At 39.2% G+C, this 27250-nt stretch overlaps 1 protein-coding gene across 1 annotated transcript in view; it reads right to left on the reverse strand.

Moving 5' to 3' along the window:
- Positions 1-269: 269 nt before the first annotated feature.
- Positions 270-27250, reverse strand: part of Lhfpl1 (LHFPL tetraspan subfamily member 1) — a 40789-nt gene continuing 13808 nt past the window's right edge. The window contains exons 2-3 of the mRNA XM_052746536.1: positions 26568-26666; positions 270-2290 (exon numbers count right to left, since the gene is read on the reverse strand). Coding sequence (XP_052602496.1) covers positions 2109-2290; positions 26568-26666 — 281 coding nt within the window. The 3' untranslated portion in view covers positions 270-2108. The remainder of the gene's footprint in view (positions 2291-26567; positions 26667-27250) is intronic.

Here is a 27250-nt window from a genome sequence, read left to right on the forward strand (position 1 = left end):
CCTTTCCCTATCCTCTTTCATTATTTGCTGTAGATCTTTGGACGAACACAAAGGCACTCGTGTGTTTTCCTTTTCCCTGGCCATCCTTTAGGTTACAATTCGAACTCATTACCTTGGGTTACACAGAATATTGCTACTGTTCCCTTACAGTGCCATGTTGGTCAGTTTGTTTTTTTTTCTTTTTTGTATTAAGAAATTTTTTATTCATTCACAGATCCCCCTCCCTTCCCTCCTCCCACCCTGCTCCCAGCCTTTTCCCCCATCAAACCTCCAGTCCCTCCGGTGAAAAGGTAAGGCTCCATGGGGAGTCAGCAGAGCCTGGCACCTTCAGCTGAGGCAGGTCTGAGTGACAAGGAGCCCCTTCCTTATAGGGGCACCTTGTCAGTTTGTTTTGAAACTTGGCGTTCATCCTCACTCTGTCCCCAGGCTTTTGTTCCTGTGCGCCTTTCCCTTTGATGATTAGCTCCCTCTCTTCATTTTTCAAACCCATCTTAGTCATCACTTTAAAAAAAAAGACTTCCCTATCATCCCTTAAGCCACCAACTTAGTTTTGTGATCCTAACCCCCCCTCCACAACCTTAACTTTCCTAGCACTTAACACATTGACAATTATTTATTGACAAGCTGGTTGAGAACTCACCACTACTCATTTTAGGCTGAGAAACTATTTTCATCATTGAAGCCTAGTGCTTGTCACAGAGTGTTGAATATTTAAGAAATGTTTCCTAAATGAATGACTAAATGAATTAATTATGAATGACTGTGAATGGAGTATATATTTGAAATCAGTTACATGCATGAGGCAAACATAAGAACTCTGACTCTTTATGGTATGGTCTACAATTAATCAAGCCAGCTTTGTTAGGTTTTCCCTCTAGGAGGACCAAATCGATGGTGGAATGTTTAGGAGTAAAAACAGATGAGCTGGCCTTTTGAATTACAATCCTTCCCTTGTCCCTAAAGCTGGAGTTATGGAATAATAACACTGGCCTTAATGAGCTGAGGGAAGGGGTGAGACTAATTTCCCCTGGGGAGACACCAAATTCTCCATCATCCATCAGCCTTGATCACAGATGGGATAGAAGCCAGGCCTAAAAATACTTCAGCCCTAGGTGACATCATGGCTGTATTCTTTCATATCTAACTCATTCCAGATGGAAGCAAGATGATTTGAAGAGCAGTCATTAAAGCAGACAGAGAAACTTCTATCACACTACAGATGATCACTGGGACAAATGTCACTGCAGACTTCCTAGTCACATAATAAACTCTGGTAAAATTTTCAAGGAGAATACAGCGAAAACATCCTTGTCATCATCACTGAGACTGCATATTTATTGAACACCTCACTAATGTTAGCCTTGACTCAAAATAGTCAATGAACAACATTTCTGTATCTAGAAGGGTTTAGGGAATACTTTGCCATTATATTTTGATACCAATTGCCCAGAAAGAGTAGAAAATTCTATAAATAGTCTAAAGCATAATGTGAAAGGTGCCCAGACTATATGCAAGCAAATATGATTAATGTTTTCCCCTCTGAAGTTACCCTTCCACCAAGCTTTCCCATGCATGAGGAGAGAGAAAAACAGGACAAAGTAGAGACCTGAGAAAGTCACAAAAATTTTGCATAGTGATACTCGAGATATGTTTGTGGGTAACAATAAATATTGCAGGGAGAGCCATGCAAATGAATGGATGGGAACCAGCTTAGTCCAGCTCCTAGTGCCTCTCAGTACAACTGCTACTGAACAGCATCTAAGGTTTAAAGTAAGTGGGAAGGAAGTATTATAGAACTCTGAGCAGTTTCTTGCTTGTACAGTGACTTTTCAAGTAAGGATCTTGTTTTGCATAAATGGTCTCAATGGAACTTGTGTGGTCAGTGGAAACTCTTGTCAAATGCGTGAGAGAATCATTGTACTAGATGAATTGTATAGATTGGCATGGACTTAGAGTTCTATGGGAATGTGAAAATGAATGGCAAGTGGTTCCAAAGCATGCAAGCACTAAGCTACACTACTAGTAGGTGGCTGCCTCGGCTTAATACCTCTTTCCAAGGCTTGTTTCCCTCCCCTTCCCACCCTCTTCAGTAAATCTTCTTTCAAAGCTTAAGGTTTGAGGCAGTGATCAAGCTCCAAGGCATAAGAATTGGTATTCCTCATGATGCTCTCCACCAACATGACTGGCTTGGGATTTCTTCCAGCAAAGCAAGAGAGCCAGGTACAGATCAACATGGCTGCAGCGGCTCCGCCCCCAGCACAGTAATAGGCCCAGCCAAGTCTACAGGTTCCTGTGGAAACAGGGAAAGAGGCATAAAAGTTAACTTGTCTTCATATATATATATATATATATATATATATATATATATATATATATATATATATATATATTAATATATATATATCTCCTTTTGGGTAATAAACTGTAAATACAATCTCTGAAAGTAGATTTTTAATTAAAATGTAATCACACAATTTCCCTCTATTACCTATTACCTTTCCTTTCTCCCAAGCTCTGCTCGCCCCCTTCTTCCTGGCCTTTTCCCTAATTTCTACTGATGTGTGTGTAGGGGTGGGGTGGGGTGGGTGTGGGTGTTTGTGTGAGTGCTTGTGTGTACATGTATGTATGCATGTGTGTGTGCGTGTGTGCATGATTTCAGGGGTGACCACTTGGAATTGGATAACCAGCTAAGGGATTCCTCCATGGGAGAAGATTATTTCTCCCCTACTCTCAACATCCTTTAGTTTCTGTAGTTCTTTGTCTAGGAGTGTAGCCCCATGATTTTTTCCCCTTATAAAAGTATGTTCTTGACACACCTTCTTTGGGATATGATGGTTAAAGGAAGGACAGAAAATAGTGATGTAAACTAAGTTTCCTGTTTCCTCCTTTGCTGTTTGCAGGTCCATGATTTAGCAAGACCTTATAAAACTATATTTCTTATTAGAGTAGGAAGCTGGGACTGGTGCAGGTGGTGACATTGTAGCAATACTAATTGCAGTGATGACAGGAGAAAGAGAATGGAATATCAAACATTATGCTAAGTATTTTACACATATACCTCATTGATCATCACAGCAATCCCATGACCCAGATACTCTTGTTATAAATGATGTGGCAGACAAGGCACATGCTGTGAACACTTACACAGCTAGACAGTAGTAGAGTTGGACTATGGACCATGCCTAATGATGTTTCACAAGCACTACATTTTTAACCAAAGAGATATATTAACATACATATGCTTCTCTAAAAGATCCTCGTCCTGAATCATTAGGCAATGAAGCAGACAAAATCAAGTCCCTTCCTTCTTATCATATGTCTATATTTTAATTTAACCTTTTAGTACTTATTAGAAAGTATACATTGTAATCAAAGTTAAGTTTAAAATGGAGTAGTTTCCATTTGAAAGATAAGAAAAAAATGTCACATGCTTAAACACATCCACCTCACCTCCTGCCATTTTATAAAAGTAGGTCACCTTGTTTGACAGATCTATGCTTTTAAGAAAGAGCTATTATTTAATGAGTTATTAGAATGACTAACTGCTAAAATAAAGCACTTGAGCAAGTAGGACTCTAGAAACGGCAGTAGGTGCCTATTTATACAAATTTGTGGTATGGTCCTGAGGAGAGAAATAGGCAATGATCTTTCTGTATCCTACAGTCTTGCAGAAAGCTAGTGTGACTACATCAAGTCAAAGATGTGAATACTGATGTTTATAATAACTTGTATTTTCAAGCCTACATTTGAACAAATACCAATTATTTTTATTCCCATGGTACCCAGTAAACCTTAAGTTTCACATCAAAATTGCTGATGTGTCATGGAAAGAGTTTCAGATGGGTTCAAGTTATGATGCTTTGCTTTTCCATTCATGCCTTCTAGTTTCTACCAAATTTCTCACTTCAATAGCCTTTACGCTACCAAGTCATTGCTTATACTGGCTGGTTTTCTGTCAACGTGCCACAAGCTAGAGTCATTAGAGAGGAAGGAGAGCCAGCTGAAGAAATACCTCCATGAAATCCAGCTGTAAGACATTTTCTCAATTAGTGATCAATGGCAGAGGGCCCAGCCCTTGTTGGGTGGTGCCATCCCTGGGCTGGTGGCCCTGGGTTCTATAAGAAAGCAGGCTGAGCAAGCCAGGGGAAGTAAACCAGTAAGCAGCACCCCTCCATGGCCTCTGCATCATCTCCTGCCCTGTTTGAGTTCCTGTTCTGACTTCCTTCTATGATGAACAGTAGTATGGAAATATAAACCAAATAAATCCTTTCTTCCCCAACTTGCTTTTTGGTCATGATATTCCATCTTAGCAATAGAAACCCTAACTAAGACATTGCTCATACCATCTCTTCCTTAAAATGCCACCTTCTGTCCTCCTGTTCACTGATTCATATCTTATACAGAATACTGTTCAGGACTTGCCACCTACTAGAAGCCTTTTATTCATTACAGTAGGCCCAAGTTGTTCCAACCAATAAAGATAAAGATCTATGGATCCATCTGAGCATCTCATACATGGTTACTTCTATTGGAGAAAATATTGGGGAAAACTTTGCATTTCACATTGTTTGCAATCGGCCAGTTCCTCCCTTCATAGTAAAGGGGTCTTTGATCCTTTTTGGCTGATGATTCCAGTGTTGTTACCATAGTGAGTATAATTCCGCTATGTCAGATCTACTCTAACAGTGCTTTGAAGCTGGATGCACTTTCACTTTCACTTTCACACATCAACACAAAACATGCTCATCTAAATTTTCCAGGGATGTTGAAAACTCAAAGTAATATTCTATTAATGTCTTGAATGTCCCAAGGCCCTTTTACTATAAAGTCTGTGCACATTGTGTTCCCTCTGCCTAAAATGCTTCCTTCATGTGTATCTATATGTATATATACACTTCCCATTGCATTCTCTGTTTGGTCAATGTTCTGTAATTCTTAAGATCTCATTAATTACTTCCTACGAGTTTTTGTGACCTACCTAACTCAAATTCCCCCACAAGAAGGTATAATACTACCACCATTCCTTTCTTTTGTTCTAGAATAGCCATTCCCTTATCTCCTATCCTGACATGTGCCAAATGTCAGTCATTCCAAGGGGTAGTACCTTGCCAATAGACCTAGGGAGTCATGGAACTCTTCCTAAACCCATGTGGCCCAAACCAAAATAATAATGAAAGTCAGATTGCCAATGCTATCAGAGAGATGAGAAAGGATTTTTAAACACTTTTTTAAACTGCTATTTTAAATTAGCTATGGTGGTTTGAATGACATGGCCCCCATATGCTCATAGATTTGAATGTTTGGTCTGCAATTGGTGGAACTGTTTGAGAAGGATTAGGAAGTGTGAGCTTGTTGGAGGATGCTTATCACTGGGGGTTAGGCTTTGAGGTTTCAAAAGCCAGTGTCATTTTCAATTAACTCCCATGACTCATACCTGAGGATCAGGTGCAAGTTTTCAGCTACTGCTCCAGCACCATGCCTGCATGGCTATGCCCATGCTTCTCACTGTAATGGTCATAGACTTTAACCCTCTGGGATCATGAGCCTCCCACATTACATACTTTCTTTTATAAGTTACCTAATAACTAAGACACTAGCATACAAAATAATTGACTTCATTATGCATTATGATATTTTCATAAACATGTATCATTAATCTTTGTTCTAATTTGTGCACATGCCCCACTACCCTCCACAATGCTCCATGTCTTGACAGGGGATAGTTTTGATAGAGATGCCTCCTTAGAGAAAAGAATGTACCTATCTGTAAAGTGGCTTTAACATGAAAAAACAATGGTGGAGTGTGGATATGGCAGTCTACTTGAAGTCATCTGCCAATATCTCTATATTATTTCTTACCTTATTTTTCCATATATATGAGATGGGGATTTTCCCCAATTCATTCATACATTCTAAACAAATGCTTTGGAAATTCAGGGAAATCTGGAGCTGGGCAAACCTTCTTCAGCTAGCATAATATTATATATATATTGTTCTAACCATTTTCCATACTGGAATATAAGGCTTAGAAATAAACATAAGGCTTAGGAATTCTATCAAGTGCAGAGAGGCAGAGTCAGGAATTTAAACCAAATCTCTAATACTCAGTCTCATATTATGCTCCCTTATGGTTTTCTTAGCCTTATTCTTAATCTACCACAAGGTTACCTCTTATGGCTTGATCAGCTCTAAATAGGAGACCCTAGAACCTCTCTTCTAGCTTCTCCAATTAAAATCTGCTAACATTGCAGAATAGGCAGGAGCCATTGCTGAGATGACATCCCTGAGGTGTACCCATTGCTAAGCTACTTCATGCCCCTCAACATTTCTTTATCTACTATAGAAAGGACATCACACTTCTGTCTCTTCACTCTCCCATCAGGCCATCCCCTCATTAGAGCAGCAGGAATATTTTTATTAGGTACATGCACTCTGGGACCAGAAAAAGACTTGTTTCTGTAGATGAAAAGAATATATGCATAACATGCCTTACTCCAAAGCCCTAATCAGGAAGCAAATGGACAGTGTGAGCAGTTATACAGGGTAAATATATGTTAATAAAGGCCTCAATAAGCCTTTCAAAAAGAAGAACCAGTTACCACTGGGTGGTAAGCCAATGCCAAGGTCCTCCTATAGCCATCCCAAGTGCATTCTAAATTTCCTCTCACAAACACTCTAGTTAAGCCACTGAGTAATACTAAAGTCTCAGCCTTCTGCTGTACAGGAAGCTAAAGAGAAACAAAAGAAATAGATCTTTCATACCATACATGTTATCTGCTTGAGGAAACAGGGCAGCTGTATATCTGGTATTGCCAAAAGGAAACGAGCAAATATATATATTTTTAGAACCATTGTTCCACTTTAATAATCACTGTCAGGCACTCCAACAAGTGCTTGGACAATGATAGAAGAGTCTGACACGGAAAGATGGAGAAATGGGGAGCAATACCAATGGGATGCCACTCTTCACTTCTAACCACTTTTAAGGAAGTCCACCAGACTGTCAACTCTAAACCCTATTATTAGATGTACTGTTGATACTCGTGTTCTGCTAGCGACTACTTATCTAATAGCAACTATATATCAACTTTTTAAAGACATGGTCTCTCTCTTTGCTGCCTGGACTGGTTTCAAACCATTTATATAGACCAGTCTTGCTTCAAACTTACAAATCCTCTTCATCTATCACCCAAGTGCTGGATCGTAGGCATACACCATCAGTCCTAGATAGCACCCAATATGTTGAATATTGCAATTTCACTTGATACAGCTATCATGCTTATGTCTGTTCAAGTGAGTTTCAGGAAGTCAAATGACTTGGCCAACTTCAAAGTCTCAGAGGTAAGGTGTCAAGACCAGGCTTGATTTAAAGTTCAATAGATGCCTTTCATTTATACCAGGAGAAAAAAGTTAGGAGATACAAATTATTGTGATCTAAATTTTATGGGAAGGAGCAATCAATCATGTCATTTTCTGGGCTCCAGTACCCCATCCCTTGTGGGGTGTGTGCGTGCATGTGTGTGTGTGTGTGTGTGTGTGTGTGTGTGTGTGTGTGTGTGTGTGTGTAGGCATGTGTGTAGACACAAAAGTGAGCATGGAGGCCAGAAGTCAACATAGGTGTATTCCTCAATCACTTGCCATTGAACCTGGAGTTTGTCAGTTTGGAAAGATTTAGAGATCCTTCTGTTTCTGTCTCCTCCATCTAGTGGGAAATAGGCACTTTAGGCAGAGAGAACAAAGTAACATGAATGAGAAGGAATACAATGTGTTTAGAAGTAGTTTACCATTCAGACATAGGGTAAAATTGCAAATAACATGTAGCTTTGGATTACAACTGTAATATCCCTTACTGGCTTGGGTGTGTGTGCTCCCCCAAATTATGGTGCTATTTTGAAGAATGTGGAGTCCTCAGGAGGTAAGATCTGGCTGGCAAATTATCATTAATAGTGGAATTTTGGAGGCTAGCATACCTAGTTTCTGCCTGTTCTGCCTGGTTTCTGGGTCTTGGCAACAGCTGTCATAGGCATAGCAACTCTACTTTTCCAACATGATGGACTGAATCTGTGAGCCAAAGTCAGTATTTATCCCCTTAACTTATTTTGTCACATGTCTTGGGTCCAGCAAGGCAAAAGTAACTAATATGATAAGCCAAATCTACATTAGAAAAGAAGCTAGCTCTGACCTTTCTCACAAGCAGTGTGGAACAGTGGACTGGTTTTGTTGTTGTTGGTGGTGGTGTTTTGTTTTGTTTTGTTTTGTTAACCAAGGCATGATTAGATAGAGCAAGCTTTCTCAATTATATTTTATATTTATATTTCAGGATTAAAAATTCTTTTGTTTAGAGAAGTGATATTCAGAGAATAGTTTTTCTAGTCACTGCACCTCTCTGGCATCTACCAACTAGTTGTACACAATAGCTTTTACTTCCCCCACTTCAGCTTCAAAAATTAAATATATATACACATATATATATACATATATATATTTGTAAGTATATGAGCATAAATATATTTACATATGTATTTGTAAATATATATATTTGTACATACACACACGTATATATTTACAAATATAAGTGAGGTAGAACAGTGTTCCTTCCCATTGAGACACCTCATGTTCAAAGCATAGTTTGGGAACCTTAAAGCTATATGGAAAAGACTGAAAGTATGTGGCCGCTTCAGAAAATAACCATTGACCTGCAGTCAAGCACACAGTACACACGCATCTAACAACACACCAAGCCATTCCCTATGAGAAAATGGTCTAGCCAAAATATCAATGTTATCAAGACTGAAGAACCTTCATCTTGGCAAACAGCAGATGTTTATGATTTAAATTTTCTTCAAAGGGCATCTTGATGACTGAGGGATTAACCCAACAAGATGGGATGTTCTCAGTTCTGAATAGCTATGCTTGGCTCCTTCTTGATTAGGAAGTAAGTGCACAAGAAGGAATGCTGGAAAACATTAAGTTAAGAAATTTCTTAAGGTGTTCAGGGAAAAATACCAATTTCCTTGGAGCTAGGAGACTGTAGACTTAGGAAAATACCTTTTAAATCCACTGGGTCTAAACTCTCCATTAAGATGGGGAAAAGTAATTAAGTAGTTCCCTAAAGATAGGACACTGGAACCAGATCAGTTCTTAAAATCTCTTGAGAAACAGTGATGCTTACTGTTCCTTGCCCTTGAATCAAATGTGCTGCCTCTGAACCTCTGTTCTAAACTTGTTCCAGGCCTGTGTCCTCAGAAAATAACCCTAATGAGTCGGCATCACACCTAGAGGTTTTCTGCACATCCGTACATGGGTGTCTGCAAAGAGGAAGCTTGGGTGGCAGAATAGGGGAAGAGAATAGGCTCTTACTGCAAATTAGCTTTATATACAATTTCCGGATGAGCACTAAGATAAGTCTGTTCCTTTCTGTGTGCTCCTGCATCAGTACTAACACCCTTTCTGAGTCATTCTATTCCAGTGTTGAATTTGCTGTGACAGAAACCCTCATAAAAGTTATTAAATCATCACTCAACAGTGGGTCTGACATTTAAATCAAGACATGTTGCTTTTATTCCAAGTTGCAAATCAATTTGGATTGGAGTTTGAGACTGTTTCCTTTGATTCAGCATTAAGTTATTGCTGTCTGCTGTGAACAAGGGGGTGGGGAGGAGAAAAGGCAGTGATGCCACTTAAACTGTTCATCTTCTGTAAAGCTCCAATACTATGCTTTTTAGGAGAATGGTGCCTGACAGTGGCCAAGGAGTTGTTATGAGCCCCTGGGAGTAGTTAGCCCCAAACTAATGCTTGTACTATGGATCAGCAGTGGGTATTGTGAATTAGCAATAGGTATTGTGGATTAGCAGTAGGTATTGTGGTTTAGCAGTAGGTATCATGGATTAGCAATAAGTATTGTGGATTAGCAGTAGGTATTATAGATTAGCAATGGGTACTGTGGATTAGCAGTGGGTACTGTGGTTTAGCAATAGATACTGTAGAATAACAGTGGGTATTATGGATTAGCAGCAGGTGGTATAGATTAGCAGTGGGTACTGTGGATTAGCAATGGGTACTGTGGATTAGCAGTAGGTACTATAGATTAGCAGTGGGTACTGTAGATTAGCAGTGGGTACAGTGGATTAGCAGTGGGTAATATGGATTAGCCATGGGTACTGTAGATTAACAGTTGGTGTTGTGGGTTAATGGTGTGGGCATCAGACTTTGGAATCAGAACAGGACAGAGTATGCGAGAAAGTCTGCTCCTTCAAGGGGCCATATTCAGAATGCCAGTTTAGACGTTAAAAAAAAAAATTCTCAAGAGCGTGCTCAAAGAAAGATGTCCATAGAGGGAGAAGGGATGAGTGGTGATGGTGACAGACATACAAGTCGAGCAGGGTAAGTCTGTCTTTTGAGCTTTCTGTGTCTTCTCTTGTAGAAAATTATCTGATGCTATTTCAAGTCCCTGAAAGTCTGGAGGAATAGCTACAGCACTTAACAACAAACAGGTTGATTATGAATGCAATCTCTTTCTAAAGAAGAAAAGGGGATAGTATAGATATGATAGGATGAAAGGGAAGATTAATGAACCTACTTTTAAAGAGCAACAACTTGTTTAGAAATGTTTTGCATTGCTATGGATTTTAGTTTATTGATACAAGTTTAAACTTAATTTTGTTATACTATATATATATATTTCTACTCTTGTTTGAGGTATTATGTTTATGTAACTCATTTAGATTGTAATGGATAATGAAAAATACAGATTAATAATTAGTTTTCTATGATAGTCAAACTTATAGTCATATTAAGTTTTCCATACATAGATATCATTCAATTAAGTAGGTAATCTTCAAAGACCTACAGGATATGGCATTTAAAATGCTTTAAAAATTTAGACTTTCTGGACAGTGAGACATGTCTGCTCCTGGCAGCACCGATTTGCTTCAGAGAGGACAATGGGCATTGAAGACACTCTATATGGAGTTTATCTTCTTCTTGGCAAAAATAGCCATTTGGGCAAGAAACTGTTCTTGCCTGGACTGCTTGATCGACTGGACATGCAGGACCCATAGGAAGGTGACCACTAAACTTTGCTTGGCAAAATGGTCCTTCAGGTTCCTGCTTTGCAGAGGAAAATGCCAGAAATTCTACAGAACACAGAGAGAAATGACTGAGAGACTCTAGGCCTGTGGGCTGAAGACAGATACCCCAACTTTACAGAGGAGCTTTGGATGACTGTCCAGGCAGCCAGCTGTCTCTGTCATTCTAGATTTTTGAAAGTTGCTTATAATGTACTTCCTGTTTACTTAGGTAATATTATATCCTTCTGAGGTCTTTGATGTAGTTGAAAACTAGATAGTTATAATTTCCTTAGTTATGATAAGAGATAAGTTAGATATGAAACCTTAGACTCACAAATACAGGATAGATAGGATATCTTCTTTAATTTTGCCAAATACAAATAGACTAGATATTATAACTATAATTCTTGATTGATAATTGTTTTGTTATATGTAATTTTACTATGTTAAAGTTAAAACCTTCCTTTTTGGAAAAAAAGAGGAAGTGCTGTGGATGTGTTGCTCTGAATGGTTAATAAATAAATTGCTGATTGGCCAGTAGCCAGGCAGGAAGTATAGGTGGGACAAGCAGAGAGGAGAATTCTGGGAAGAGAAAGGCTGAGTCAGGAGTCACCAGCCAGACACAGAGGAAGCAAGATGTGAAGGCAGAACTGAGAAAAGGTACCAAGCCACATGGCTAAACATAAATAAGAATTATGGGTTAATTTAAGTGTAAGAGCTAGTCAGTAATAATTTTGATCTAATGGCTGAGCAGTTTTAATTAATATAAGTTTCTGAGTGATTATTTTATAAGCAACTGTGAGGTCCTTGGTGCTGGGCGAGCACAGGAAAACCTTCAGCTACAAATATTTTACAAACTGACGAGGGCTATGAGATATATGAAACTTTCAGGTAGATAAAAGTTTGACTTGATGTGTTACTAAGAGTAGAGCTCTGAGCAGGACTACTATATAGGGAAACCCATGATTGTGAGCAAGCATCAGTGATAAGATAGCCTGGATATCGCTGTGGTCTAGGAGAGGCTGGTAGGAAGGATAACATTGTAATGGAGATTGGAGACCCAGAATAGGACAAAAAGGCACAAAGCTGTTTGGAGAATGTGAATAATTCAGGAATATAAGGAGCAATCTGTGTTTCTGTACAGAGGAAATCCATCTTAGTGTGGTGACACATACCTTTAATCCCAGAAGTGGGGTAGCAGAAGTGGACAGATCTCTCTGAGTTTGAGGCTAAGACTGGTCTACACAGTGAAGTGAGTTCCAGGCCAGCCAAAGCTACATAGTGAGATCTTATATCAAAAATCAAAATAAAATAAAACAAAATGAAAAAAAAATGAAATCCAAATTGTAAGGATTCTTGGCATCAGAGGAATGAGGAAGCATTTCAGGTAGATGGCAGAGAACAAAATTGACATCTATTTTTCCCAAAGGACAGGAAAATGGAAGAGGTTGTGTTTCAGCTTGAGATGAACGAAAAAGTGGAAGAAAGTACACAATAAAAATTCACGTATCTTCTTCACCCTCATCTCCAGTATAAAGCAAGGAGACAGATGAACAGAGAATTTTATTTGTCAGCCAACTCAGGTAGCTTTAACAGTGTTCCCCATGTCAACTAGCCAAGCTAGTGGAAACACATGAACTGTGAACCAATAGCTGAGGAGCCCCCGTGGTACTGGACTAGGCCCTCTGGATAAGTGAGACAGTTGTTTAGCTTGAACTGTTTAGGGGGCCCTCAGGCAGTGGGAGCGGGACCTGTCCCTAGTACATGAGCCTGCTTTTTGGAGCCTAGTGCCTATGGTGAGACACTTTGCTCAGCGTTGGTACAGAGAGGAGGGGCTTGGACCTGCCTCAACTGAATGCACCAGGCTCTGCTGACTCCCCAGGGGAGAACTTGCCTTGGAAGAGGTGGGGATGGGGGGTGGGTTGGGAGAAAGGCTGGGGGTGGGAGTAGGGAGGACGGGGAATCCATGGTTGATATGTAAAATGAATAGAAAATCTCTTAATAAAAAAAACAAAAAAACAGTGTTCCCCATGTCAAACTAGGCTGTTGATATTGACACCAAGGGAAAGACTCCCTACAAAGAGACACCTAGACATCCCATAGAAATCAATGAAGTAGAAAGTGAGGAGAAGGATTCGGAAGGGATCAAAGACTAGAAAGAGAAAAAAAGAGGGCAAATGAGGCAAATCAAAGAGAGTTAGAACCCCATGACCATGGTACATGAGGACAAAGAAGGGAGAACTGAGCCCTGTACCAGACCTCTCCCTGATGAGGACATTCTTTTTCCAAAGCAAATTCAGCTCAGGAAAGCTAACGGCTCCTCCCATCTCTGTGGTTCACCTACATTTATGACACTTGGTCACAACCTCTCTTCCAAGCTGCTGTTTGGTGTGTAAAGTGGCGATGAGGAAGACAAAGGTTTGTCATTTTCTAATGTGGTATTCTTGTGCTACACAGGCCTGGCTCTTCTGGCTACAGAAGCAGGGGTTTTGGAAGAAGCCAGTGGTCTCATTTGTCCCATGATGACTTTAGATTTTAGACTTTCAGGGGTTCTATAGGAAGCAACACAAGGAGATTTTCAATGGAGCAAAAGCTAAATGAGCAGAGAACTTTCTCCACTAGGTTTGAGCAAACACAGATGAATGATCTTCAAAGAAAAAGCAAAGTCAACGACTTCAAGAACAACTGCCAAACATCTTACCTCTCCTACCCCAGCCCCCAGTGAAAAGATAGCCAAGACTAGGAAAACATCTCTTTACTCATACTCCAAAATGGGTATGCATGTCACCAGCAGCCCAGATTGGAGGCCCAGAACCCAGTGAATATTCCAGAATTCTGCCAAGCTCCCTTGGCAGAGGAAAAAAAAGAAATTTTCAGTTGTTTAGGTAAGCACGTTATTGTCGATAGTACTAACTTTAACCCAATCAGATCTGCTAAGGATTAAGACATTCTGGGCTCACAAACTCATCTTGGTCCAACCCAATGCTCTGAAGGGAAGAAAAGACCAGACTTGTGGCACTTACAAAGAAGCCAAATCCTCATGATGAAAGAAATGTCCTCGTTTGTCTGATTTTTCTCTCCCAGACACACATTTCAGCCAAGCAAATTGATTCCTATTGAAATCTCCCAGGCCAACCTGCATTTCCTTTTATTTGATTTCTTATATAGTTATCAGTTTTAGCGGTCTCTGCTCATCTTTTTCTTTAGTGGGGAGAAGTATGCCTCAGACCAATTTAAACTGTGTTTCTCTACCTTTCTTCAGACTGACCCCTATCCCCTGCTCCTTAAAAATTGCCCATATCATCCTGTTGCCCTTTGTACAGCTCATTAATTCTACCTAAAACAGCTTCTTAGAATAGCTTTGAACATCCTCCCTAAGGAGAGAAGTAAAAAACCAGCTAAGCAAATATTGGACTGCTTTCATTCAGCATGAGCTCTCTAGGACACTTGGCTTCTAAGCAATTGGTCCCTTTCCTCTCATATCTGCTCAATAGCCCTCTGCTTGCATCCACTTGAACTTTCTCAGCACAAGCCAGTAACTGAAACAGAAGTCATTAATATTGGTCAAATACTTCCACATGCCAGATTCTGTGGTAAGCTCTTTAAACAAGTTGTTCTCACATAGGTAAGATCAAAACCAGTGAGTACTGTGAGGAAATGTTCTACTTGCCATATTTGGCAAGTGCTATGATGCAGAGTCATTCAAGGATGCAGATGGGGAAATGAATCCAGTTTAAAGGGGACAAGGAGATTCTGAAGTAAATTAAGAAGCTAGCAAGGCCAGGAAGGGAAAGGAGACATTCTTATGAAACCAAGTGACAGCTGCAAAATTGCAGCAGTGGGAAGGAGCTGGTGTTTTCAGGCTAGCTAGGCAAGAGGAGATAGTGTGAATGGAAATCCTGGCTGTGGTCCAGGCAGGCCTTGCTGTGGAGTCTGGACTCCATCCTGAAAGTGATGTGGAAGGGACAGTTGGAAGAAGGAGAATGGCATTAGACTCGCATTGCATCAATGTCACTTGAACCAGAGAGTGAGAGCAATCTTTAGGAATCTGAAGACATAGGAGAAAAAGAGGAGGAGGAAGAAAGATGGAAGGAGGGAAGAAAGAGAGAGCTCCAGTAAGCCAAGTGAGAGTGTGTATTGTGAGAAGGAAGACAAGGTTCTAGAGTTCTCCTTGGGTGCCTTAGCATTGTCACAGCTACTGCTGTTGATGTTATACATTTGGATTAACATTGTCATCACTTAATTTTTTATATGCCTGTACAGTTTGTCTCCCCAAACAAACTACAAACTCTTTGGACTCCTCCTTTATAGTGATTTATTCAATATTTTATATATCGTGAATATGCAAGATGCAATGGGCATTATCTTTATTTTGATATATATATTTAATATTTTATATATATATATATATTTGATATATATATCCTTAAACACTAAGAATACTAAAGGACCAGACCTAGAAACTGGACCTATCCCAGGAATCAGAAATGAGTGAATTCTTATTCAAGCAATTTACTGAGACCTATTTTGGCAATTTCTATCCAGACTTCATCACCTAACAGATAAGCCCCAAACCCCTCAGTAATAACAAATTCCTCAAATTATACCATCCAATATGAGTATAGTGCTTCACAATTGACAGCATATCTTTTCCATCCACTACCCCAGTTAATCCTGTTTCCTGACTTTCATTCATTCACTGAGGCGCAGCTGTAGGCAGGAATATTATTCTACGCGAAGGAATTAACAGAGAGATGAAGTGGCTCTCCAAGTTCCTCAGGAAGTATGGTGACTGTGATTATGCAGGTATGGAGCTGAAAAGTCAGTGTGGTCCAGGGAGAAGAGCCCGGCATGACAGTTACAGGGAACTGCATTTGAAACCGGGTCCTGCCCCTTCCAAACTGGATCCCCAGGGACAAGTCATTTTAGCCTTTTTGAGCTGCTCTTCCTCATGTGGAAAACAGAAGTGGATCTACTTACTTTACAGTGCAGCTGAGGAGGTCAACTATGATGGCACATTTTTTTTAAAAGCACAAAAGAAACAAAAACAACATTCAGTGCAGAGCTTAGCATGTGTACTTTTCAGCTCTCTCTGTCACAGTCCCTATGGAAACTTGAGAGCCCTTTAAGATGCAGACTTCTAGGCTTCTCTACAGATCCTTTGCACCCAGAACTTTGGGGGAGAATCCCGTGGATTCTTAGGTCCAGCCCATTGGGGCCTGAAGTAGGGTGTATTATCAGCCCATTAGAGAAAATGTGGAAAGGAATCCACAGTTTATTTAGAATTTACCCTCTTCTTGGTGCTGTGCTAGGGGCTTTCCTCTGAGAGATAAATTTGTATCTTTCTCACCATTTTTTACAATTCACTTGGATAAGGTTTAGTGACAGTTGTACACAGGAAGTCGTACGACATAGCCCTAACATATCCTTTCCCTCCTGTAACTGTAACCGAGGATTTTCTCCTTTGCGACCCACTTCACTTTATACTCAAACCTCTGAATTAGTCTGGCCTATACAGTCACAGCAATGCCCATTGCCGTTCTCATATCCAGACTGTGGGCCCTGCACTGACCATATTTTATACACTATCTCACTCTATCCTCACTGTCAGAGCCCTGTGACCTGGGTGCTGCAGTGTTAACATCTGCTCTTAAAAATAGTCTGAGATTCTGCTTTCAAACAAAGGCTGAAGATACAGTATCATTCTACAGTAAAAGGGAAAAGACTAACACACAATAAAGGTGAAAGAGGGAGAGGAAATTGGCATTGATGCTTACAGAAGCAACTCCAGGGCAGGAAACGGAAGCAAAGAAATTGTGATTCACATTCTATAACTTGAAGACCACAAGTGCGTGCTAAACAAAATGAATTTGCCTTGCTTTACTGCCATCGTGTGGTTGTGTGCTGTATAGACAACCAGCTCATAAACCTCTATTTCTGTTACTGAGACTATGAGGCCCTCAACAAGTCAACAGGAAGAAAATAAGGCCAAGCAGAGGTTCTGCCCTTCGGGCCTTTGTAAGTGTCTTCTCTTCCTCTGGAGTTGCAGAACTGGAACTGTAACAAGCAACTAATTCAGGGCTGATCACCCTTTCTCATGCAGACCATTTCAGGAAGAAGAAAACCATTTATAAGCCCCATTGTTACTTTTCCTAGTCAAAATGAAAACAGCCTCATGTTCCCTGAGATAGGTAGAGGGTCGTTACTTTAAAGGCCTCATTATTTTAAATCTAGAAGGTAATCAGCAAGAAGATCTAACAGATTGGCTTTCTAATTTTCACCCCTCACTCACAAGGATATTGCTTCAGAACTTCTCTGCACACTTTGCCAATGCATGGCCAGAACCATTTCTGAAGGTAATTGATATCTTGCATTGCCTATAGGGAAACAGGCTTAAAGAGGTAAAATGAGTCATCTATGGCCCAGACAGTAAGATAGGGATACAGCCATTCCACAATGTAAAAGTTTGTTAGGCGCCAGAGATGTGCAGTCGAATGAAGTTGTTCCCTGACCCTTTGATTCCCTCCTGCCTCATCTAGCTTAGCCCATTTTCTTTTCTGGATGATGACACATCTCTGTGGTAGTTAGTGCACATAACAATGTGATTTTCAGCAATGTCTGAGCCCCAATGTCAAGGACTGTCAACATTCCAGCTAATGCTACCCCAAAGGAATGTGACTCTGGGCAATGCCCTTGGCTAAACCATCTCTCTCAAAGACAGCTACCAGCAGTGTCCTTGAAGTATCCAGGCTTACAAGATGATTATCCTAAGTGCAATGGCTTTTTTTTTTTTGCTTCATGTTTTGGTGTGTACAACATGATATTTTGATATATGTGTAATAAAATAATTATTTGTCAAACAAATAACATATTCATCTCCTACTATAGTTATATGTATACTAAACCCACTTGAAAATCTACTTTTTTCTTGGAGAACAAAAAAAGACAATTATGAAATTAATTATGATTAGTGGAAAGCAAATCATAACAGGGAGCTGAGGTATATAGGGCCTTTGATGTTCTGAAGGTGGAGAAACATTCAGACCCACAGCTAGGCTTTATTACTGGAGCTGATAACATGGCTGTCCACCCATCTAGTTCAGTGCTCTCTACTTAAAAAAAAAAAAAAAAACAGGGAAATCAGGTCTCCAAGTGGGAAAGTGATGTGCCCAAGCAAGCTTAGGAAAATTGAAAACAGAGTAAGGAGGTACCCTGGTGAGGCTGGCTTCTCCCACACTCTACTGCCCCACTGTGGACATGAGGATGGTTGCTAAGCTGCCTGACTGAGCTCTGGTGAGCACAAGACAACAGACTGTCCATGCCAACGGAAACTGACAGAAAGGCAAGGTAACGGGAAATGCCTGGAAACTGAACCTACAATGGTCAAACCCCAAGTCTCCATAAAAGGCTTTGAACTGGCAAGAATGAACGGAAATGTTGAGAGAGCAAAGGAAATGAACCCCAGAGAAAGGAAATGCAAGGAACATACACGTGGCCTTTGGTTAACCTCTGTGACAAGCCTTTGCCAAGTTGCATGGATCCTTCCTTGCTTCCCTCCTTTCTGAAAGCCAAGTCTAGGGCATCCCCTCCACAGGGACTCTGACAACTGGGCCGATTATCTACTAATAAGTTACATTAATGCAACATTGTGCTTTGTATGTAATTATTGCTTCCCTCTATCATCTCAATAATCCTCCAAGGATAAATACTATTACCAGTCTCCATGAAGTGAAATACTGAGAGGTTAAGGAGTGTGCCCAGATTTGCACAACTAGTAAGTGGTAGAATAAACCTATGTGTTTATTCTTCGTGTTATATAGGTCACAAATTCTAAAGCTGTTGGTCATCATCCTGCGGGGTCATGTAACAAACTATGGGAGGGTAATGAAAATCGTAGCAACAGCGAATTGTTTCTGAATGCACAATGAGCACAAATTAATTCAAAATCATACATGCAATGAATCTGAGGTGTTTCTGGCACCACTTTGCCCAAGCTGCATTGTGCAACTTCACTGCAGTCATGGTTCTGAATTTACAACACGGTACACTTAGCACTGTGCATGCCCTCACCTCACACCATTTGATGGCTATAAGCACAGACTGAAACATGGGCTTGGATTAATTGCTGTTGCTTGTTATAAAGCACAGGGATTTTACTATATAAGCAAAGTTCGCTGAGCTTGCAGAAACAGTGCTTTAATTAAGGAAAACAGAATCTTTTAATATTTTCCTACCATCATTCTTTAGCATATAACCACCAAAGTAGTGTATCTATGGATTATATTGTGTTAGTAAAGTGTGATTTTAAAAACTGCTGCTTCATACATGGGATCTACACAAATCCAAGCCAAATGAGGTTCCAGCATTGAGAGGGGAACTGGACATGAGGCCCCATCCCTAATCAAGAAGTTATTTAATTGACAACCGCTCACAAAGGAAAAAGCCGTTTTCTCCAATGGAGTCTCACTGACAAACCACTCCTAAGGCCAGGCCGCCTTCCCAGCCAACACAAAACAAACTCAATGGTATCTTTAGAGATGTTTTGTCTCATAATGTTTCGTTTGGGCATTTTCTTAACCCTACCCATCTTTTGTTTATCTATTATAGTTTCCAATTTTGTCTTTTTATGGATTTTGTGTGTGTGTGCATATGTGTGTCTACATGTGTATGTGTTTCTTTAGCTCTTCTTTTCCTGCTTCTTTGCTTTGTTTTAGTCTGGTTGGTTTGTTATTTTTTGTTTTTGTTTTTTTGGGTTATTTTTTTTTTTTTGGTTTTTTTCGAGACAGGGTTTCCCTGTGTAGCTTTGTGCCTTTCCTGGAACTCACTTGGTAGCCCAGGCTGGCCTCGAACTCACAGAGATCCACCTGGCTCTGCCTCCCGAGTGCTGGGATTAAAGGCGTGCGCCACCACCGCCCGGCGGTTTGTTATTTTTTATTGGCCTATTTGTTGTCTAAAGAGAGAAAGAAGATATGTATGGGTGGGATGGTGGGGAGAATCTAGAGTGAAATAAGGAGGGAGAAACCATGATCAGGATATACTGTATCAAAAATGTTTAAAATAAAAATTTGATATAACAAGAGAAATAAAAATAAAAACTGCTGCTTGAGTTGCTGAATTGAGTTTCATAAAAAGTCAGAGAGTTTTGGCTTGGCATTAGAACAGAATTCACAATGGCTTTTGAAATGGCCCTGAACACACGTTGCTATCTTGTGCTACATATTTATATGAAGTTGTACTCCAAGCACTGATAATTATAAAACCAAAATACAAATCAAATGAAAAATGTGGAAGATGCTATAAGTAGTTTCATATTTAATATTCAGCCACAACTTATTTTTTATGTGAAAGCAAGCATATCATTTCATTATTACACCAATTTGCTTTCATCTGTAATAAATGGTAAAATCATGATAAAAGTTGTTTTAAAATAAATCGATTTATTATTTATTATCAGTAGTTTGACTTACATATCTATTTTTATATCTAAATACTTGGGGTTGTATGAAAATTTCTTCAGGGAAATGGTTCATGAGTAGAGAATTTAAGAAGTCCTATAGATGTAGAATATCTCTTTCTTATAATTGATTATTTTTCTGAAAACTATAGCATGATACATTAGGTTCTTTAGTCATTGCTGTGGCCAAATACCCAAGAAAAAGTACTGCAGAGGAAGAAAGATGTCTTTTGGCTCATGGTTTAATGACTATATCCCCTCAGATCAGGGAAGGCATGGCAGCAGGAGGTTGTTCACAGCTAGGTAGATCAGGACACAGAAACAAGAATGATGCTATTCATCTGGCTTGCTCTTTTTTTTTTAAATTCTGGCCAGGACCTCAGTCTGTGGCACTGTTCTACTACATTCAGAGTGAGTTTTCCTCCCTCAGTTCAACTTCTCTGAAACACCCCCACAGATGTGTCTCCTAGGTGATTCTAAATCCAGTCAAGTTGGTAATAAGAGTTAACCACCACACGTGAGAATAATTTCCTTTTAAAATTGGTATCAATATAATGATAATGATGACATCACAAAGCAAATATTGACAGATTATTACACACTAAACACTGTACAGAGTATATTTCATAAGTGACTATATATAACCCTCACAAAACCTGTATAGTAACAAGCTCACAATTATGAATGATTTTTCCCATGTCACATATTTGTGTATTTCATTGTGCTAAAAACACACCCACTTAAAAAAAAACTATTTCTTTTTTCATGTTTGGTGTTTTGGGTACAGACATGTCTGTTTATCATATGTGTGCCTGGTACCCATGAAGGCCAGAAGAGGGCATTGGATCCCCAGAAACTAGAGTCATGGATGGTTGTGAGCCACCATGCAGGTACTAGGAATCAAACTTAGGTCCTCTGGAAGAGCAGCCAATGCTCTTATCCACGGAGCCGTTTGTCTAGCCACCCCCATTCCGAAAAGGTCACACTGCTAACTTTAAGCAATCTATGTTCAGTCATCTTCCGCATAGGTTCTGATCTTTTCCTGCTTCCTACTGCTTCTGATGTCAATTCAAGCAAGACTAGGAGAAGGATAGCTGCAGGGAGGGAGATAAATACATTATCTCAGCATTAGACTTTTTAGATATTCATCTTTGTGGAATCAGTTCCATGAACTCTTCATTTAATGGCAAGAGTCCAAATAACAGCAAACCAAACACTTTTCTCAGCTTTCATTTAATTGATAAAATTAAAGGCAGGGAAAGGCATTGTACTTGCCAAGGCTGTTGTTTGGAGCCTTTACCTGCCTTTCCTCTTCTTAGTGAATGAGTAATTTCCTCAACTCCCAGATACTGGATCACTGCTGAGCAGCATGACAGTGTGCAGCCTGGAAGCTAGTTTCAAGTCATTAGTCACCTAAAAAACTGTCATCTGCTTTTACTAGGACTCAATAGCTATAGCAATTGATCTGGAAGGTAGATTCTACCTTATGATTCAGTGCAAATTCATAGTTAATGTTTGTTGATTTGTTTTTTAAATATTTGATTATTTGTTTCATCTTTAATGAAGAAAAGAAGAAAGGAAGTTAGTTCCCTAAACTGCTTAACCAAAGGCATTTATGAGTAAGAGTCAGTAGAGTGAGTTTAGAGCAGATATTGGAGACGATTGGGACAGCAAGGATGCTGGTAGAATAGGAAACATTGCAAGATAAAATCTTAGAAGCAGGAAAGGCAGTGGGCAGGGCTCAAATGTAAATGAAGAGCTTTGACATTCCTTTGCATTTGTGTGGAGATTTTTGTTTCGTATTTTGTTTAGTTTGATTGATTTTTGAGATATTGTCTCCCTCTGTAATGCAGGACTACCTGGAATTCACAGTGTTCCTGCTCCTTCTACTCAAGTACTGGAATTGTATGTACACACCACTATACTTAGCTTGCAATCGCATGCTTTAGTCTTTGGGAGCTGTTCTTATACAACTCTTCTCTAATCGTTTATCAGAGCCACCCCTAAATCCATCCATCACTTTCTTTTAGGAAGGAAGACTGAGATAAGGAAGGCATAAGTAGATTTTCCAAAAGACCAGAGTAAGTTCCAGAAAGACTGTATTTGTAGTTATGTGGCTAGTAAATGCCACATAGGAGTTTGTATTTGCCAAGTTTATGTGTTGAGAATTTCCAAGACTTTAACGTAACCTTTCTTTTCACTCCTTTTCCATAGCTAAACAGAGCTTGTAAAAGTAACTCCACTTGTTTGTAAATCTCATCCTCAGAAGGTGGTAGTCATTATTATTATCGCAATTATTTATCCTTATAACTGTATTCTATATGTGCTAAGAGCTCCCACTTTCTAAACTTGAGACTGGACTCCTCAGTGAGGTGCAGACCACTTGCTGCCAGCATTAGGCTATACGGAGACATCTCCCGAACATCTGAACTGAGTTTCCGTTTCCCCTCTTCCCGTTCCAACCATAGCTCTTTCTCCTCTTGTCTTTCCGCTTCTTGTCTTCTTTTACCCACACCAAACCTAATACCTTCCACAACTGATTGAGCTTTTTAAAATACATAGCTGTCCCTCACTATCTACTGGAGATTGGGTCTATTATAGCTGCATAAGAATTATACATTCATTATGTATATTTCAGTCATTTTTAGATTGTTTATATAATACAATGACAATTTTATTTCATGTGAACAGTTGCTGTACTGCATTAGAGATAGATAAATGACCAAAAATGTACATTTGTTGTACAAGTGCAATTTTTATCAAATTTAATTTTCCATAGTTGGTTGAATCAAAAAATACAAAACTTAACCTGAGGATACAAGGGACAACTGTGTTTTTCATCTAAAAAAATTTCATATATGAGTACTGTATTTCTACCATCTCGCCCTCCCTCTCCTTCTTCTAAGTCTTCCTTCATACACTTCCCATCAAATTCATGATCTCCTTTTTAAATTTTATTGTTTCGTGCATGCTTATGTGTATACATACATACATACATACATGCATATATATGAATTAATATATAAACACAACCTCCCGAGTTCATTTAGCATTACTCATATATGTGTATTTTGGGGGCTGATTACCACTTGGGACTGGATAACCTATTTGAGGGCTCATCCTGAAAGAAGATGGATCCCCCCTCTTTCAGCAGCTGTTAATCACCTACAGCTCTTCATCTAGGGATAGGGCCTTGTGAGATCTCCTCTCTCTATGCCAGCATGTCAACTCTCTTTGTAACCAGTGGACTTTATTCCGAGAGCTGATACCTGTTCTTTTTTCTTCCTAGTCTGGCATTTTCCACTCTGCAACTCTGTCAGAAGAACTTTCTAGGATGGAAGTCACATCTTGTCTCTCTCCTTCACAAAATCCTGCAATGGCTTCCCAAAGCCCTGTAAAGTCAGATTGCTGCTCACAATCCTTCCGTTGTCTGTTATATTTCTTGTCACTCAGCTTCAGCAACATGGCTCTTGCAGTTCTCCACCAGCTAAGTCATCCCCACTTCATAGAATATTGTCTTTTTCTGTGTGTAGAACTCTCTTCTTCCTGAAATTACCCAGTTAATACTACTAATCTCTCAGTTTCCTTCTAAAGAAACCATACTTTGTTAGGGAGGTCTTCTGTAATCTTTCCTCAGTTGAAGTAAGAATGTTCTCTATTATTCTTTCTCACAGAAACTGTCTTTCTCATTACAGCATCGATCGACAACACTATCATTTGGCATCACAATAGTCCTTGTCCCTTTAAGAACAGATGCAATACATTTGGATCCTAGCCTGAGAACACAAGGGTGTGAGGTTAGGAAACTTGGACTAGGTGATCAGTTTCTGGGCCTTTGGTTCCTCGTCTTTGAATTGAAGAGGTGACACTAGATTTGTTCATACAAAAAGTATCATTTGATTATGAAAAAAAGATAAAGTCTCTTTTATCACAGAGCTTCCATTCTATTAAGGAAAACAGGTGATCAAATAAGAAGACCAAGTAACTACATGTTATGGGCTACAAAGGAAATCGATAAATAAACATATCGCAGTAAAGGACCTTCAAGGTTGTAGGGTATGTGTGTGTGTGTGTGTTTATGGTATACGCATGTGGAAAGGTGCATCCATGTAGGGGTGTAAATATGTGCTAATATGTGTTGTGTTCAGAAGTTGATGATTGGAGTGTCTTCCTCAATCATTCTCCACCTGATTTTTCTTGAAACAGTGTTTCTTCACTGAATCTGGAGCTCACCCATTAGCTGAGAACACTGCCCAGTGAGCTCAAAAGATCTGTTTGTCTCCATGTGTTCTCCACAGTACTGGAGTTGCAGATGTGCATGGCTATGCCCAGATTTCTACATGTTTGTTGTGGATCTGAACTTAGGTTCTCAGGCTTGCATGGCAAGCACATCATCCGTTGAGTCACCTCCTACATCAGTGGTTGTAGTATTTAATATAAAGGAGAAGGAGAATAAACAACAGCCTAAACCAAATAATATAGCTAAATCTCTTTTTGTTCGAATAGCCTATGATAGTCTATGATTCTATGTAAAAATATGCTAAATTTTCCAAGCACTATAAAGGGAGTTGATGCTTCATTAAAACTGATACTCAGGTCTTTGTTTATTTGATGAAAGGATATGAAAGTCTTTTTTTTTACATTTTTCTCAGAATAATACTAGTATATAAAAGCAAGCTCAGAGCTGTATGAAGAATAAAATATAATAATAAATATAAAGTTCATAGTACAATCACCATTTTGGGTACATATAACGTTTAAAACCTGTAAATTACAGATAATAGTTACCTCTGCTGGAGATATGGAAAGATGTAATTAGGGCAGGATATGTAAAAATAAAACAATTCTGTTTTAAGTGTTTTTCCTTTTATTATTATTTATTTATTATTTAAAGTAATAGGTTTCATTGTGACATTTTCTAATGCATATATGTCAATATACTTTGTACTGAATCTCCTCATCTGCTCTCTTCCTACCCCTTCCATCTGTGAGTCCTCCTCCCCTCTGCCAGGCATTCGGGCCCCTGCTTTCATGTTACAAACATCCCGTTATCTTTTCTTGTTCTTTTTTCATTCCTTGTAGACCTCCTTCTCTCCTCTCAAAATCCTCTTCTTAGTATTATGTTCTATTCACATAGACATTGCAACACCTCAATCTAAATCTAAGTTCTGCATGAGGGAAAAATATATGATATGTGTCTTTGTAAGTTTGGCTTATTCCACTTAACATAATTACCTCAGGTTTCATTCATTTTCCTGCAAAAGTCAAAATTTTGTTCTATTTTCATAGCTGAAAAATTCCATTGTTTTTCCATGTCATATTTTCTTGTTTTATTTTCTTTGTTTTGATCTACATATTCATTTTGTCCCTCATTTTCACTATTTATTCATATGTTGATGGATATTAGGCTGATGTCATTTCTTCTCTATTTCGAATAGTGCAATAATAAACATATATAGACTTGAATTAAATTGTGGTTCTATTAACTAAAAGCTCTATGCCCATGTGCAAGTTAAGAACTACCTTCACCTATTTCCTCTTTGCTGTCCCCACTGGTTATATAATAAATTCTCAAAAGCATTTTAATTGTTATTAACATTGCTTTTATTCTCCTCTACCCACACAAAGGTAAGCTAGAAAAGAATATGAATTCTGAGAATAAATTTCTCATTTTCTGTCTGATTCTTTTATATTCCTTCTCAGGCAAATGATAGAAAATAACACACACCAAAAATTTGTCTGTGTGCCAAATACATAAAAAATTTTTAGTAGTTAGTTTCTCTACACTGGCCAAAAGATGCTGGATAAAAATGTATAAAGGAAAAAATGTATAAAGGACATAGAGAGAGAATTAACGAAACAGAATTTTAAAGGCAATCCCTGTAAGTTTAAAGGTGCAAAGGAACTCAGACAAACCCATGGCCATCTATAAGCATGACAGATATAGTCAATTGCCATTAGTCACAGAGGACTCTCCAAGACATATACAGTTGAAGACAGTTTTCCCATAAACCATCAGTGCAATTCATGCCATACCACCTTACCTAACTGAAACTGATTGGAGACATTTCCACATGTTTGCATTACCTCCGGGCTGTTCCATCCTAAAGGATATAATGCACAGCCTGAGCTTATCAGCAGCCCTGGAAAGAAAAATACACACACACACAGGTAGGAAAATAGAGCAGTTTTCTGTCATCCTAACATCTTCCCTGGACTGCTTCACATTAAATTCTGCCTCCCCCATTCAAGCCTGACACTCACCTCTAAAATGCTGTATTTCTGTTATAGTGTCAGTTCACAGGAATACTGTGTCATTCCATAGGTAGTGGAGTGTGATAGATAGATAGAGAGAGAGAGAGAGAAAGAGAGAGAGAGAGAGAGAGAGAGAGAGAGAGAGAGAGAGAGAGAGAGAGAGAGAGAGAGAGAGAGAGAAGTGGACAATTCATAAAGAGAATGGTATATGAATTTAATTTAAGATAGGTCAATATTACTCTTACAGCCACTTTTTCTTTGTTGGTCACACACAAGGTCTCACTATGAGTCCTATTCTGGCACCAAACTCTCTCTGAAGCTACCCAGTGGAGCTACAAACTGCATACATGTTACAGATGCTTCACGTGGTAAACAGGGTACTATACTCTTCTTCAAAACAATTATTTCAACCAAAACCCAAGCCTTCTTTGGCTTCTATGCCACTGTAATAATTAACTTTGACTGTCAACTT

The sequence above is a fragment of the Peromyscus californicus genome, unplaced genomic scaffold, assembly GCF_007827085.1.
Source record: "Peromyscus californicus insignis strain IS unplaced genomic scaffold, ASM782708v3 Scaffold_10__1_contigs__length_136768540, whole genome shotgun sequence".
NCBI lineage: Eukaryota > Metazoa > Chordata > Mammalia > Rodentia > Cricetidae > Peromyscus > Peromyscus californicus.